This window comes from Centropristis striata, chromosome 21 (genome assembly GCF_030273125.1).
Source record: "Centropristis striata isolate RG_2023a ecotype Rhode Island chromosome 21, C.striata_1.0, whole genome shotgun sequence".
Lineage (NCBI taxonomy): Eukaryota > Metazoa > Chordata > Actinopteri > Perciformes > Serranidae > Centropristis > Centropristis striata.
This window is the reverse complement of record NC_081537.1, coordinates 22,140,836-22,155,628: the sequence shown is the minus strand read 5'-3', so window position 1 is coordinate 22,155,628 and position 14,793 is coordinate 22,140,836. Positions and strand designations below refer to the sequence as shown.

The window sequence follows — 14,793 nt, the reverse complement described above, 5'->3', positions numbered from 1 at the left end:
TATTATTATTAGTGTTATTATTATTATTAATAATAATAATAATAATAATAATAATAATAATAATAATGGAAGTAGTAGCAGTAGTAGTAGTATTATGCCATCTTATTAATACATTCAAATATAATAGTAATAATTGTTTTTATTATTATTATTAATAATAATAATAATAATAATAATAATAATAATAATAATAATAATAATAATAATAATAATAATAAATAATTATAGTAGTAGTAGTATAATAACTTTTCATTATCAAAATCATATTATTATTATTATTGTTGAATTATTATTAATACTATTATTATTATATTGGATAATAAAAAAATATTGTTTATATATTAATACATGAATTATATATCATATAATAAAATATAAGTAATGTGATAAATAAATATAATTGAAATAAAACTACTGATACTACTACTACTGTAGTACAGCAGTATTATGCATTTTCATTAATATATTATTATTATATCATTAATATTAATAGTAGTTGTAGTAGTAGTAGTAGCCTATGTATTAATAAATAATGATACATTAGTTTGTTGTTATTTTTTAAAAATTGTTTCCTTTGATAAATTAAATAATTGATAATAATAATTTTACATTTATTAACCTTTTTGTTCTTTCTACAGTATGTCTTATTAACATTATTGTTTTTGTTTTACATGGACAAGATTCAGGGCAATACCAGTTTGTTTTCTTTGAGTAAAAAAGTAATTTTTTCTTTAGAAAAATGTTGTTTTTCCAGCTGAAGCGATGATGAATGTGGATAAGCTACGTTGTTTGTGAGTATTTTGTGACTAACAGCCTTTTTTTCCCTTCCAATTAATCTTGCCGGGATATCAAATTCCCACCATTAATTAAATTACAAACTGGTGCTGAACTGTGATGTCTCGCTGTAAAAAATCGAAAGCCGCTGAGGCACACGGTGCACAAAACGCAGCCTCAGCTGTTCTGCTGCATTGTGTTCCATGACATCAGGCTGTTTGTTGCTGTCAAGTGGTTTTGTTCCTTCTCATTAAGCTCGTGCAAAAACAGCGGCGCACAGCAGAGGTCTTAATAAAAAACACTCCTCTGTACAGTAACACAGACATGATGGTTACTGAAAATACTTTCTCTGCATGCGATTCTGTGTGGTTTTGTTTCAGGAACGTGTAAACTGTGGCGTGGAACACATCTGTAAGTCATATGCTGGATTATATTTATCTCTCTGCAGACACCAACACTCACTCAGACTTTTGTTTTTGTGCTTCTTCTGTTTGTTTGTGTGCGAGTTGGATTGTGAAAACCACCTTAATTTGGCCTCCGACTTTGATGTAGTTATAAGCTGTCGGATCCTTCTGGATGTGAAGAGAGCGTAACAGGGAGTCTGGAGCTCCTCTGAGCAGCTGGTGAAGGACCACAAACAAACACATCACACAGGACCTTTGCATCATTACATAGCTATTATACAGTGTAAACTACCTTCAACTCTCTCCTTGTTTACTCATACATTATGCACACAATGCAGCCTGACTCATTAGCTTGTCTGTCATGTTTGAATTGTCTGCATCTGCACATCCATCACAAACTGAGGCCTCGATTTCAACTCCAAAAACTCCAACAAATCCAACAAAATGCCTCTTGATAACTCGGAAAGTCTGCATGGATTTATACATCTTTAGTCTTTCATATGCTGCACACACAGTAAAATAATGCATGCACACACACAAACTCTTTCTTCACATGCAAACACACACATGTGCACAAACGCACACACAAATGTACCTGGTAGTATGAATGAAAGCTCCTCTCTCCTTCCTGTTGGAAAATGACTCTGGACTGTTCGAGGGGAAAAAGGAAAGTGTAACATCAGTTTCATCACTCTTCATTATAACCTAGGCCAGTGGCTCCAAGTGTTTTTGGTTTATGACCATTTAAAGTCCAGCTATGTCTACTTGAAAGCCGTTTCCCCAAGTTGAGTTGTGAGAAACTCAAAAAAAGAGTGATGTTCATTTCCGCTGAATAGTTTTGCAGGACTGAAAGGGAAGCAGTCTCCAGTATTTCACAGGATTAGAGAAAAACCTAGAGAGAATTTCATACAGTGACCAGCAGTTCAGCTCCTTAAAAAAAATTCTTTATAGTAAACAGATGATGACTGAATGTTTACATTGGTTTCAACAGAAAAGTTAAAGAAATCCCTCTGCAAATCAACATCATCTTATAAACTTAATTAACAGAAAAAAAATCCCAAAAATTAACATAACCAGGTTAATAGTTTTCTACTGCATCGTATTAATATTATGCATCCCCTTCAGATTTCCAGTATCCAGCAACCCCACAGAGCATCCCGACCCCCAGGTTGGGAACCACTTTTGCATGCAATGGAGAACAAAGAGGAAGAACACTACTGTGTGGGAATTATGAGCACATTTAGAGCAGATGCTTGCTTGAAACAAACTATTGTACAATGCAAAAATATTTAACCCTTTTCCTTTGTCAAGAAAAAGTTACATAAAGGGTACTTTATGTAACTGTAAGGGTAAAGGGTACTCTTCACCCACAATACACTCCTTATTGAACTAAATGAGTGAAATAATCATTGACCTCAGCAGGTCATATGCTCTGTTGGTGATGCTTTACCTTTTCCAGCAGGTAGTTGTTGATGTGGCCTCCAATGGGATCTCCCTTGAAGTCAAAATTGATGTCCATGTACTTGCCGAAGCGGCTGGAGTTGTCGTTGCGGTTGGTCTTGGCGTTCCCGAAGGCCTCCAAGACACAGTTGGATTTAAGCAGCATGTTTTTCACCCTGCAGGGGGGAAAAAAGGCAGCACAGCGTTACAGGTAAAGAGCAACTCAAACTGTGAAGAGGTGAGATACAGAACTGCACATGTGCTACTAGAGCCTTCTACTTTAGGTTCACCATTACTGTAGTACATGATCATATCCCAAATCTTGTTGTTTTAAAGTGTTTTTACTGCCCCCAAGTGGGCAAAACAATCCAGTAATGCAGGTGAAATACAAAGTAACATGTACACAGTTAAGAAAACAGAAGCACATGTGCAAATCCTGTAAAAATAAGTGAAAATGCATATGGACTACAATGGATTTTGTGTTTTTATTGTATTTATTGACCGTTTTTTTTATGTGGAATGCTATTGACCCTTATTCTGTGCCCTTAATAAAGTAAATAATAATAATGATTATTATCATTTTAATGTTATTAAACTGAATTGAAAACAAAGAAAAAAATGATAAAAAATAAAATAAAAATAATGAAAAACTATAATAACTAATACATCTGCAAATGTACTGCAAATAGAAATTATTATTAATAGTCGTAGTAGTATACCTTTTCATTAATTAATTTGTACATTATTTTTTTAATTCTTGTGTTGTGTTATGTGTTATTGTTACTTTGTGAATTCATTGATAATGATACTTTTTTCCATGTTTCCTTGTTGTTTTTTTCCTGCTGAAGTGATTATAAATGTGTAACAGTAAAGTCGACCTTAAAACATTTTCCCTGTGCAAATCTTATCTTATCCATGACCTACTATATTTTGTCGACTTTAAAGATTTCAACACACTTAAATAAAACCATTCTGTAACATGGTGCAATAAGGTGCTGACTATCTCTTTATCAGTGATCTGGTCTAACGCCTCACTGAGCTGGAAATATATCTCTGTGTGATCTGACAGACTTTGACTACAGGCTGTATTAATATCTGTCAATGACTCACTTCTGACAACAATAGCTGTGATAAGATAATAAAGCTGACCTAGAAAGACGATAATCAGTCATAGGGCATGAAGTTCTTGCAGCTGTGTCAAGCACTAAAAGGAGTTTTCACCTCACAATAAAATATCATGTGTATCTGGACTCATTTTTATAAAGGAAACACATCTCAGTGTGACAGAATTTCCAGAGAATTGTTTATGCATCTGGAGAAAAGATGCACAACTGCAAACCAGAGTTCCACAGAAAAACTCCTCCGGATAGTCATGGAAAAAATAATTAGACCACCCTTTTTTCCTTCAATTAATTGCTCATTTTAATGCCTGGTACAACTAAATGTATATTTGTTTGGACAAATATAATGATAACAAAAATAGCTGATAAGAGTTTAATTTAAGAGCTGATATCTAGTCATTTTCCATGGTTTTCTTTATAATGATTTTGGTTATAATCAATAAAACCATGGAAAATGGCTAGATATCTAGCTCTTAAATTAAACTCTTATCAGCTATTTTTGTTGTTATCATTATATTTGTCCAAACAAATGTACCTTTAGTTGTACCAGGCATTAAAATTACCACAAAGTTGTAGAAAAAGGGTGGTCTAATTATTTTTTCCATGACTGTATTTGCAGCTTAGTTTCGAAAACGAACCTGTGCACAGACTGCAGCAGCGTGTTCAGGATTAACGGCTCACCTTTCAACCTCAGCCCTCTGATTGGGATTGGTGATAGCAGCGATGTATTGCATGATGTACTTGCTGGCTTCTGTCTTTCCTGCTCCACTTTCCCCTGTGAGAAAGACACACAGAGCAGGAAATCTTTAAATAAATAACGCTTTATATAATTAGTATCTCTAATTTTGAGGCAGTTTGTTTACCTGCAAATTAAACAACCACACCTCAAGTGATTTAAATAACCAAATACTCAGCTTTAGCCCTGTTTCATACCATCAAACCTTTCTGACATTTCACAGGGTTATATTGTATATGACAATATTTGTGTGAGAAAAACAAGTTGGTAGACTGGGCTAACCAAAAGTGTGATTATCTGTGTAATACTAATTTCATTTTAAAATGACTAAACATACTCTATAGCACAAAAACATTTCAGTTTTTTAATGTTTTTTTTGTTTGTTTTTTTTAGCTTTATCTTATATTTATTTATTATTAGACCAAACTATATCTCTTTATGGACTCATGATTTGATATGAGGGTTTTATTAGGGGTTCAGTTCCTCCTCTGACCACTGGGTGGCGCTTCATCCTCTGAATGTTTTCTCCACATTGCCACACAACTTGTGAACACATTGTAAAATATTTGTTTTTAAATGAAATATGGTGAATTGCTTTCATTAACTTAGCAGATGTTATATTAATATTTCTCTTCCTCCTCCAGAACATCTCTCAGGAGAGAAAACACCCAAGTACAAGAGGAAATAAAGGACAATTACGGGCAGGACTTTATATTTTTATTATAAGAAAATGGGATACATATTGCTTGTAGTTACATTAAGTTGTACAAGAGAGTGAAACATGTGTGAGCTCTTTGTGTGGCCCCTGCAGGGGGGCTCCCCGCGTTACCTGAGATGACAATACAGGTGTCTTTGTTCCTCCTCTTCATGGCTTTGTAAGCAGCGTCAGCGATGGCAAACAGGTGGGGCGGCCTCTCATACAGCTCGCGGCCTTTATACTGCTCCACGGTGTCTCGGCCGTAGATGTTCATGGCACGGTAAGGGTTAACGGACACGACCACCTCTCCGATGTAGGAGTAGATCCTCCCCTTCTCAAACCTGAGGACACACAGAAAGGTAATCAGATACCAGACATCCTTCAGTTTGTATTTGATAATTTATCACCACACTGACTATAGAAATACTGCATTTTTAAAGGTGTGTAACTGTCGTGGCAAGCATGTTAACAACACTGAAAGTTCAATTCAAAGTGTTGATGCGTGCATGGACAGTTTGTTAGAGAGAACAACAGCATCAGAGAGGTGTGAGACCTGACCTCACACTTTCTGACTGTTTTCTCTGCTCTGACCAAAACAGCTCTTGATTAGAGGTGTGAATCAGCAGAGGCCCCCTGGTGCAAATTTATTCCGATACTTGAGTCACGATACAATATTATTGTGATTTTAAGCATTTTTCCAATATGGTGAGTATTGCGAGACAATATATTGCGATTTAACTGTTTGACTGCATATTGTGTCCAAAAAATTCATTTCAATCAAGAATTGTTTTCTCCACAAAGAGAGTCAAACCCACAGACTGACCAACAAAGTATTCAGTCAAACTGAACCGAACTGATATCATGTATGTACGACAACAACTGTAGCATTTTATCAAGCTTTCAAAAATTTTAAGCTTCACTGCTCTAAATTTTTTTTGAATGAAACGTTAAAAAAAACTGCGTTTCACCTCACAATAAAATATCATGTGTATCTGGACTCATTTTTATAAAGGGAACACATCTCAGCATGAAAGAATTTCCAGAGAATTGTTTATGCATCTGGAGAAAAGATGCATAACTGCAAACCAGAGATCCACAGAAAAACTCCTCCCGCCCTGTCCGATGATAGTCATGGAAAAAAATAATTAGACCACCTTTTTTCTTCTTCAATTAATTGCAATTACCTGACACGATATCCTGACGCACATGGTGCCTATTGATTCCTTAGATCCTCTAGTTTCATATGATACCAGTATATTCCGCAGCCATGAATCTATATTATATTGCCACGCAAAATATCACGAAACTATGCTGTCTCCAGTATATTCCTAAAAGTGATCCCGCTACAGCCTCTGGAAACGCTAAATATCCAAGTACCACACCAGCCACAACAAAGAGCATCACCTGCACTAACTCCAGTCAAGATTCAAACTACCAGGGCGGTCATAGGACTGTCTATCTAAGGGGCTCAATGCTCTGCTTGCACTTTTTATTCATGTTATCCAGAAGATTCTGCCTCTTTTATTTCAACTTGAAATGTACAGGTCTTCATTCATTGCACTTGGACTAACGTTGTACTTGGTTCATACAGCTGTTTGTTTCCTATAAAAATGCCAGACAACTTCAATGTGCATGTACAGTATGTGAAAAGTATCCAGAGTTCCCACACCTTCTTTAACATCAAATTCAAGAACTTCTCAAGGAGTTTCCAGGCCTAATTCACTCAAATACAAGAAAACAACCTGCCATAGTTTGAGACACCGTTATAGAGGAATGAAACCTATTCGGTAAAGTTCAATTGGGTGGTTGACGTGACGCTCAATTTTTGTGTTCCCAGTGACAAATATTACTAAAATTTGATAATATTTCATTAAAATTAATGTTTTAATATGCAGTTCATTCTTCTACATCTAATCCATCTGCAAACAATGAGTATCGTTCTTCAACTATGCAAATATTCTGTTTTGAACATGACATTTGTCCACCGGTGCAACTGTACTAGGTAGCATTACTTATCTTAAAACAACTGTAATTTAATGAAAAATTAATCTAAATACATTAAAATACTTGAATGCATGTCATACGAGTGTTTACTTAATGAATCTAGAGGATATAAGTGTTAAGGTCCCTATGTAGAGTTATTATGACACATTACATTTTGTCCGCAAAACTGGTGTCCTCCTGGAGCAACGGCATTATGTAGATATAAAACAGGCATTAATGTGACCACCCCATTACTGAGAGGGGTCCTTCCAGAATCAGGAAGGACAGAAGACATCTCTGGAGCAGGTGGACTGCACACAAGATCAGTTCTGTCTCAAATATTTTCATAATATTACTATTTCCGTGCAGTGTTGGAACTGGTCGTCTTAAGGTAGTCCTTTGGTACAACGCAGTTTAAGTATTGATCTGAATATTTTTATCAATTTACATTGATTGATAATTGAAAATAATGTAAACCTTAACACTGTTACTCAGGATGAAGAATGTCTCTCATATAGCTAGGCCGCAAACTAGCATTGATTTCGAAAATGTCCACTGGTGAAACGCACTGTCCTATAGTACAACATGACGTCAGTTTCACTTATTTTTTTCCTTTACTCCTATCATAATGAAAATTAACATAGTGAAAGCAAACATGTAAACAAACATTTTTTGTATTACAAGTTTTATTGAAAAATTAGTTTAAATATGCAAAAGAGATATAATCCGAGTCTAAAAAATGAATGGAGGTTAATGGACGGCCGCATTTGGATGGCCCGTCCTACCTGGCTGACGGGAGCTTCTCTGTCCTGCTTGGGGATTTCTTCTCCTCTTTTGCCCCCCTCACCTGTGGGGTCCCTCAGGGCTCTATACTAGGTCCCATCCTCTTCCTATTATATATTTTACCCCTAGGGGACATCCTAGTCAAACATAACATCTCCTTCCACTGCTTTGCAGAACATGTCCAGCTATATCTGCCTCTTAATGTTGATGGGCAGGCTGCACTCCAGCCATTGCTTGATTGTCTGGCTGACATCAGATCATGGATGGGTGCAAACTTCCTCAACCTTAACGAGAGCAACTTTTAATGACTAATTTAAGTAGCTTTTTTGCATTTTCTCTTAACCTCAGAATTTGAGGACAACACAACTCAAACCTTCCTTCCCTGTTTTGTTAAAGCTAGTTTGATTTCCATGTTGAAAGTGAGAGGCTGAAATGACCACCAAAGAAAGGTCTAGGAAGTTTAGGGAGAGGCTGAATGAAGATCCTGAGAGGAAAGAGAACTTCCTGAGAGAGAGACGCAGAAAGTAAATTTGACAATGTTTGATAATTAATTTGACTTTGTACACGACATGGGCATACTAGTACTCTGTTGTCCAATGGTGCAACGGAATGTCCTGTGGTGCAACAAATTGAATTGTGAGTGGAAAAGGTATTTTAATGAAAAATGTATGTAAAAAGTGTGGGATAGTACAATAATGTTATCATCACTATGCAGCTATAAGGATGAAATGAAGATTCCTTGGGTTTTATACCAATTATAATGAACGTAACCCAGGCATTTGGGAGAAGTCTCTATGTGTACATCTTATAGTATATAAATAACATAATTCTGAATTTTTTTGGGGTATGTTTGATGTGGAAATATAATTGGGACAAACTAATATGCCTTTGGCTTATCTATCTTATCTGTCCAACATTCTCTGAATTAAATAATGACATTCTTTATTGTGTTGCACCGGTGGACACATTTTAGGACTACCACACCAAAAAGTGAATAATATGTGAAGAATTAGAAATGGACATATTCAGTTTTGAATTATTCACATATAAGGGAATATAATTATATATCATTTGACATATATTTTTGAATTATTATTTTTTTCACTTTGAATTTGAGTTCACGTCAACCACCCAATTACAGTTAAAAAATATAAATCACAAAAGCTTAAGTATCTGAGGGACCTGATGGAACCACGAGTGTCCTAAAACTTGAAATGTTATGGAAATGCACGGTTTTGATTTCATTAGATAGACTTTGAGGGAAAGCTATCATTGGAATTTTGACCTAATGAGGTTCAGAGCTGGAAGGAAATTTTAGTAACTTTACTTAATGCTAATCAAACAAAGGCTTTTAAAAAAGATACAATACCTCTTTCACTAAAGGATGAGTTTAGCATTTGGGAAATACGCTTATTTGCTTTCAGATTTGATAGCACTAAGACGTCTGTACGGTAAGTTGTATCGCAGAACATCTTCGTCCAGCATTAAATAAGTAACGAGAAATCACAGAAAAAGAAGATCACATTATTACAGAAACTCAACAATTACAAAAATAATTCATACACAACTAATTCTGCCCCAAACAAATCAACATCACACTGTACTGAGAGGATACTGCAAAAAAATCCTTTAAGCTACAACAGCAATCAAACCAGTTTAGAGAAAACCTGTGAGAAGTGAAGCTGAAGTGCAGACCTGATCTCGGGGTCATTCTGGGACATCATTATTAAAGGTTGATTTATGACTGTTGACCTTTACTTAGCTAAATATTAGCGATCATAAATACATTCATCAGATACGGACACAACTGAAATGTAAATAAGTCATAAATATTACAACACTGAGTCCATGTTTCCATCTGACCAAGGGAACAAATTTGAATGTTACAATCTCTCTCAAAAAAAAGTTTTCTTCACACCATGTTTTTCTCCAGCTCCTGTCCTGTCAACATGCCTTGCATAAATGCTGCAGCAAACAATGATATTTTGGACGATTTACAACATTTTTTTGTAGATGACATGTTCCTGTTTCAACATGACAATACACAGAGTCAGCGGCATGAAGAAATGGTTTCCCTAGTTTGGTGAGGATGAAGTGGACTAGTCTGCACAGAACTGTGACCTCAACCCAATGCAGAACGGGAGCGAATCTCTGCAACCAGGTTCCAAAATGTGGTGGAAAAGACTGAAACCAGAAAGGCTGATTGTGGCAGCAGATTGTTTTGGAATGAGAGCATGAACGCCTGTCTGCATGTGCACAGCGTTCAGGTGGTTTATGTGTGAAATTCATATGTGACGTGTATATTTTTCTTCTTTAAAGCACTTTGCATGCTCAGATTTTTCTGTGAGTGCTATGTTATCATTACTTTTATTGTATACAGGTGTAATGTTCTGGAGTCCACATACTTCTGGAGATAAATTTTGGCCCCATCTCACTTTCTGTGCCCTTCTCTCTCACTCTCTCACTCTCACAATCTTTTGATCTCTCTCTCCGCCCCAGGCCGCCCGCCCGCCTGCCTGCCTGACTTCCTTCCTCTCCAAAGAGGACTAGGATCCCAGTTTCTCTCCACAGAAGAATGGCCTCTTTCTTCACAGCTGCCAAACCTCTGCCGCTGCCTCGCAAACAACGCCAAAAGCATATTATTCCAAAACGCTTCTAATAGGCCCGAGTTAAGCATTTGCGATTTTGGTTTTGGAACGACTGCCAGATAAAAATCAATCAAGCACTCATATTTGTTTTAAGACCTGCCAGATATTGAGATATACATTCTTTGAATTAGAAATGCTGACTCGCTGGTAGAACTACAAATCAAACTGTGAAAAGTGTTGATGTTGCTGCAGTGAGCACAGTATTTATCAACCTAAAGGACCTTGAGCTGCAACCAAAACATTCAGAATGAGGCTGGTAACAGATAACCATCACACTCTTCTTGTTTATCTGTTTCCTAAACCTTCACCTGTTTACCCATCTTGTCTTCTCTAAACTTTTAAAGTATCTTGTTCATGCATTCAAGAACATATGAAATAAAATGCCAGTATGAGGATGGTCGAGATAACTACATTTTGTTGGATGATATATTGCCCCAGAAAAAAATGCTATGAATGTCAATATAATGTCAATAATAGCATAAAAATGAAGTTCACCCTTTCAAAGAGCAATTAACTAATATATCATCTGTGTGTGGGAGCTATCTGAGCCCCGCCCGTGGTGAAACTTGAACACAAATGTGATCAAAACATATCCCAGGAAAGTTTTTTTTTTGTTGTAAAAGAAAAACACTTCGGAGCTGCACCAAAGTCTTATAATAGTAGGGAAAACCCTGCTGTTTTTATGGCACCATGTTGGTTAAAAGGTTGGTATCATTCTCAATGCAATATCATACAATCTATGGACATGACCTTCATAGTTTTTGCTGAGCTTGATTAGTCGATATTGTGACAGGCTGAGCCAGTACAGACAAAAATAAACTTTAAAATACATTTAAAAATCCGAAGGAGGCATAACAGCAAAATATCTGACTAAGAAATAAAAAATAACACTTAATTTTGATGTATAGTGACTTATCCACATCTGCAAACAAAACAGGGAATAATAGAGCAATGCAAAAGTAATTTGAGCTCTCATACAATCATAGAATGATAATGATTCTGTTCATGCTGCCCAGATTAGCTCATCCTTCTGTGTTCAGATCTGTGTGTGAGTGTTCATACTGTATGTCAGAGCATGCACAAACTGGCACAACTGGCTGACGATGACATGCGACACGATAATGAGTCCTGCACAGAGTGGGACGAGCAATGTATGGTGGGATAAAGATGCTGATTAAGAGGCTTCAGTGTGAAATAATGCTAATTTTAACTTAACTTCCAGAATCTAAAATGTAAGTCAATGGAGAAGGAGGATTTTGCATGCAAAAAATAGTGTATAGTATATAGTCTGTATAATAAGTAAGTACAAAAGTGTACTTTAACCTGTGTATAATTTATATTTTAAATACATTCTGTCAGTGTCATGTGCAGACATCAAATGCATAGAAAAAGCAGCTCCAGTGTCATTCCTGTGAGCAGCTAAGCTAACATGCTGCTCTTCCTCCCCTGGTGCTGCAGAAAAAGAGCCATTGTGCCCTCGGTCCTCTCAGTCAGGAGGCCGCTGTGTGCCCGCTCCATTGTTCAGACGTCAATCGGAGGTCTTTGTCTGAGACGTCTCCCCTACATGGGCCGACGCAGCGAGCTGCCCACTTAACGCACATGTACAATAGCTTCTGGGGACAATGGTATACATGATGGGAGGGGGGTATGTGGCGTCCCAGCTGGGGATGCATAGAAAGAAGGTGGCAATATCTATAACGAGAACACCTGCAGGTGTTTCCCACACTGGACACTGAGATAATGTATTAGGGAACTAAAGTGAAGGACTGCAACTAATGATTATAAACCATCATCAATCACCTGCTCTCGCTCTGAATCAGAATTAATTTTGATCACTCAGGACCTTTGTCAGTAATTTACTTTCAAATCCCCCAGTTGATGGAGGAACTGCATAACTTTTTTTGTGCAAGCTGCATTATTCAAAACACACATTTTGCTGTCAGTTAAGTTGGACTGTGTAGACTGTAATACAAGCAGTTCAGTTTGACAGATCCATGCAACATTTAGACAGTGCTGGTCAGTCTGACTTATAACAATCCCATTTTGCTGCAATAAAAATGACTGAATTGAGATAAACAGACTTTGTTTTATTAGATAAAACAGATGCTGACAATGTTTTTACTTTAGGGACATAATGTGTAATAGAAAATACTAGAAGTGTGAATCACCAGAGGCCCCACGATACGATTTTATCCCGATACTTGAGTCACAATGCAATATTATTGCGATTTTAAGCATTTTGAGATATGGTGAGTATTGCGATACACTATATTGAGATATAACTGTTTAACTGCATTTTGTGTCCACAAAATTAAATTAAATCTAGAATTGTTTCTTCATTTTCCACTCTTGTTGTATGGCCTGAAGTCTTCGAAAATAAAGAAATTAATGGATTGTGTTATTTTCTTTGCACATTCTAAATTGGGAGGCAGCTATGTATGTAAAGAGGAGACTTGTGGGAACCCAGACAGCCTATTTTTATTGAGATAGCATGACGTCAGAGGTCACATGACTTCCCGACACGATATCATGACGCACATGGTATCATGGTGCCTATAAATTCCTTACATCTTCTAGTTTCATATGATACCAGTATATTATATCAAAACGGTAAATATCGATACTTGTTGGCCATGAATCAATATAATATTGCCACTCAAAATATCGCAATACTATGCTGTATTGATTTTTTGATTGAGTGATTCCCACTCCTACCTGATGCTCTATGAGCTCACCAAGGCAACTTCTTGACCTTTACTTTAATGACAACAAAGTAAATAACAAAAATGTCCTCACAAGCCTACAAATCCATTCAGGTCCAGCTATGATTTGTCTGGTATTTAAACAGCTCCTGTCATTTGTTCAGCTGTTACAACAAGTTGATGTTATCTGTTAAATCAAACCACACTCAGGTTACAGGTGGAAACTCCTATTATAATGACTCAGGTTTTTCCCAACAGATGTCACTTATTGGAAGGTTTGCTACATTTTTAGATTCTTTTTCAAAAAATACAGTGAATCATATGTCAGGGGGATGTTTGTATAAACATTATCTCTGGGAGTGTCACTCTGGCGTTGTGGTTTTCCTTTTCCCACCCAATAACAAAACATTACACACTGGACAAACAAACCACAAACAAACGGTCCAACATCAACAGGACTCTTTGTGAAGCTGCACAGTTTAAACCAGTCAAAGGCCCAGAGGTGTCCTGGAGTTTTCCCCCCACCTCTCACTTTATAAATAGCATCCAGGAATCATATTTGAGTGTGTCATCCTTCCATGGGGAGAAGAGAAAAGACAAGAAAAATCAATCAGCTGGAGCGTGAGAATCAGGGTTGGCTGACCCATCTGTTCACTCTCATTTAGGAGGATTTAAATGGACACAGGACTGAGATTAGAGAACCTTATGGCTCATAAAAGTCTCCTAAAATTGCTATTTATAGTTACATGGAGATTTAAATTTGGTAACATGGTCATCTGTTTACTTCTTGGCTGAATTGGGCGATTTGCAGCCACGGGTTAGAAAAAGCTTGAGCTATGAGTTGTAGTTTGAGTGTAAATAAAGCTTAAAAAAGAAGGTTTATGGTGCATAAATCCTTCAGGTGTAACAGATCAAACTCCCTCTACATCATCCTCTATTTCCCCCATGGCTTCATCTCTCTGTCTGTCCAGCTGTGAAGGGAAGTGTGTCTGAACCCGTCTGACCTGCAGCCCTGTGATCTATTTCCAACAAGGACCCCTCCCAAGAGCTGCCAGGAAATGAGAGATGGAGAGAGAGAGACAGACAGGCAGACAGACAGAGGAGGCCTGAAGAGAGAATATACGTGATCTAATCATTGGCTCCCACTGAGGGATGCACTGGTAGCAAATACATGCTCTGTCCCTCACTAAATGTTAAATCAAGTAGGTCTACGAGTTAATATAAACAGAGAAAGTCACGAGTTAGAGGGACAATAAGCCTGGTTCTGTGGTCCTGATGGAACCAGGAGGAGCTCCCTTTCAAAATAAAGCTGCTAATAGAGATAAAAAAAAAAATTCATTCCGCTGGCAACATTGTTACCAGAGCTACCAACATCTCCACCTTCCTTAATTTAGACTCAAAATAATACAAATAAATTAGTATTAATATTAATATTAATAATTTAAATCACAAAAATAAAACAGTAAAAATCAGCTAAATGTGCCAATCGCTTACCATTTAATAAC

At 36.7% G+C, this 14,793-nt stretch overlaps 1 protein-coding gene across 1 annotated transcript in view; it reads right to left on the bottom strand.

Moving 5' to 3' along the window:
- myo1d (myosin 1D) overlaps positions 1-14,793 on the bottom strand; it is a 128,766-nt gene that overhangs the window by 97,675 nt on the left and 16,298 nt on the right. Inside the window, exons 2-6 of the mRNA XM_059324375.1 lie at positions 5,305-5,513; positions 4,421-4,514; positions 2,629-2,794; positions 1,774-1,827; positions 1,299-1,394 (exon numbers count right to left, since the gene is read on the bottom strand). Coding sequence (XP_059180358.1) covers positions 1,299-1,394; positions 1,774-1,827; positions 2,629-2,794; positions 4,421-4,514; positions 5,305-5,513 — 619 coding nt within the window. The remainder of the gene's footprint in view (positions 1-1,298; positions 1,395-1,773; positions 1,828-2,628; positions 2,795-4,420; positions 4,515-5,304; positions 5,514-14,793) is intronic.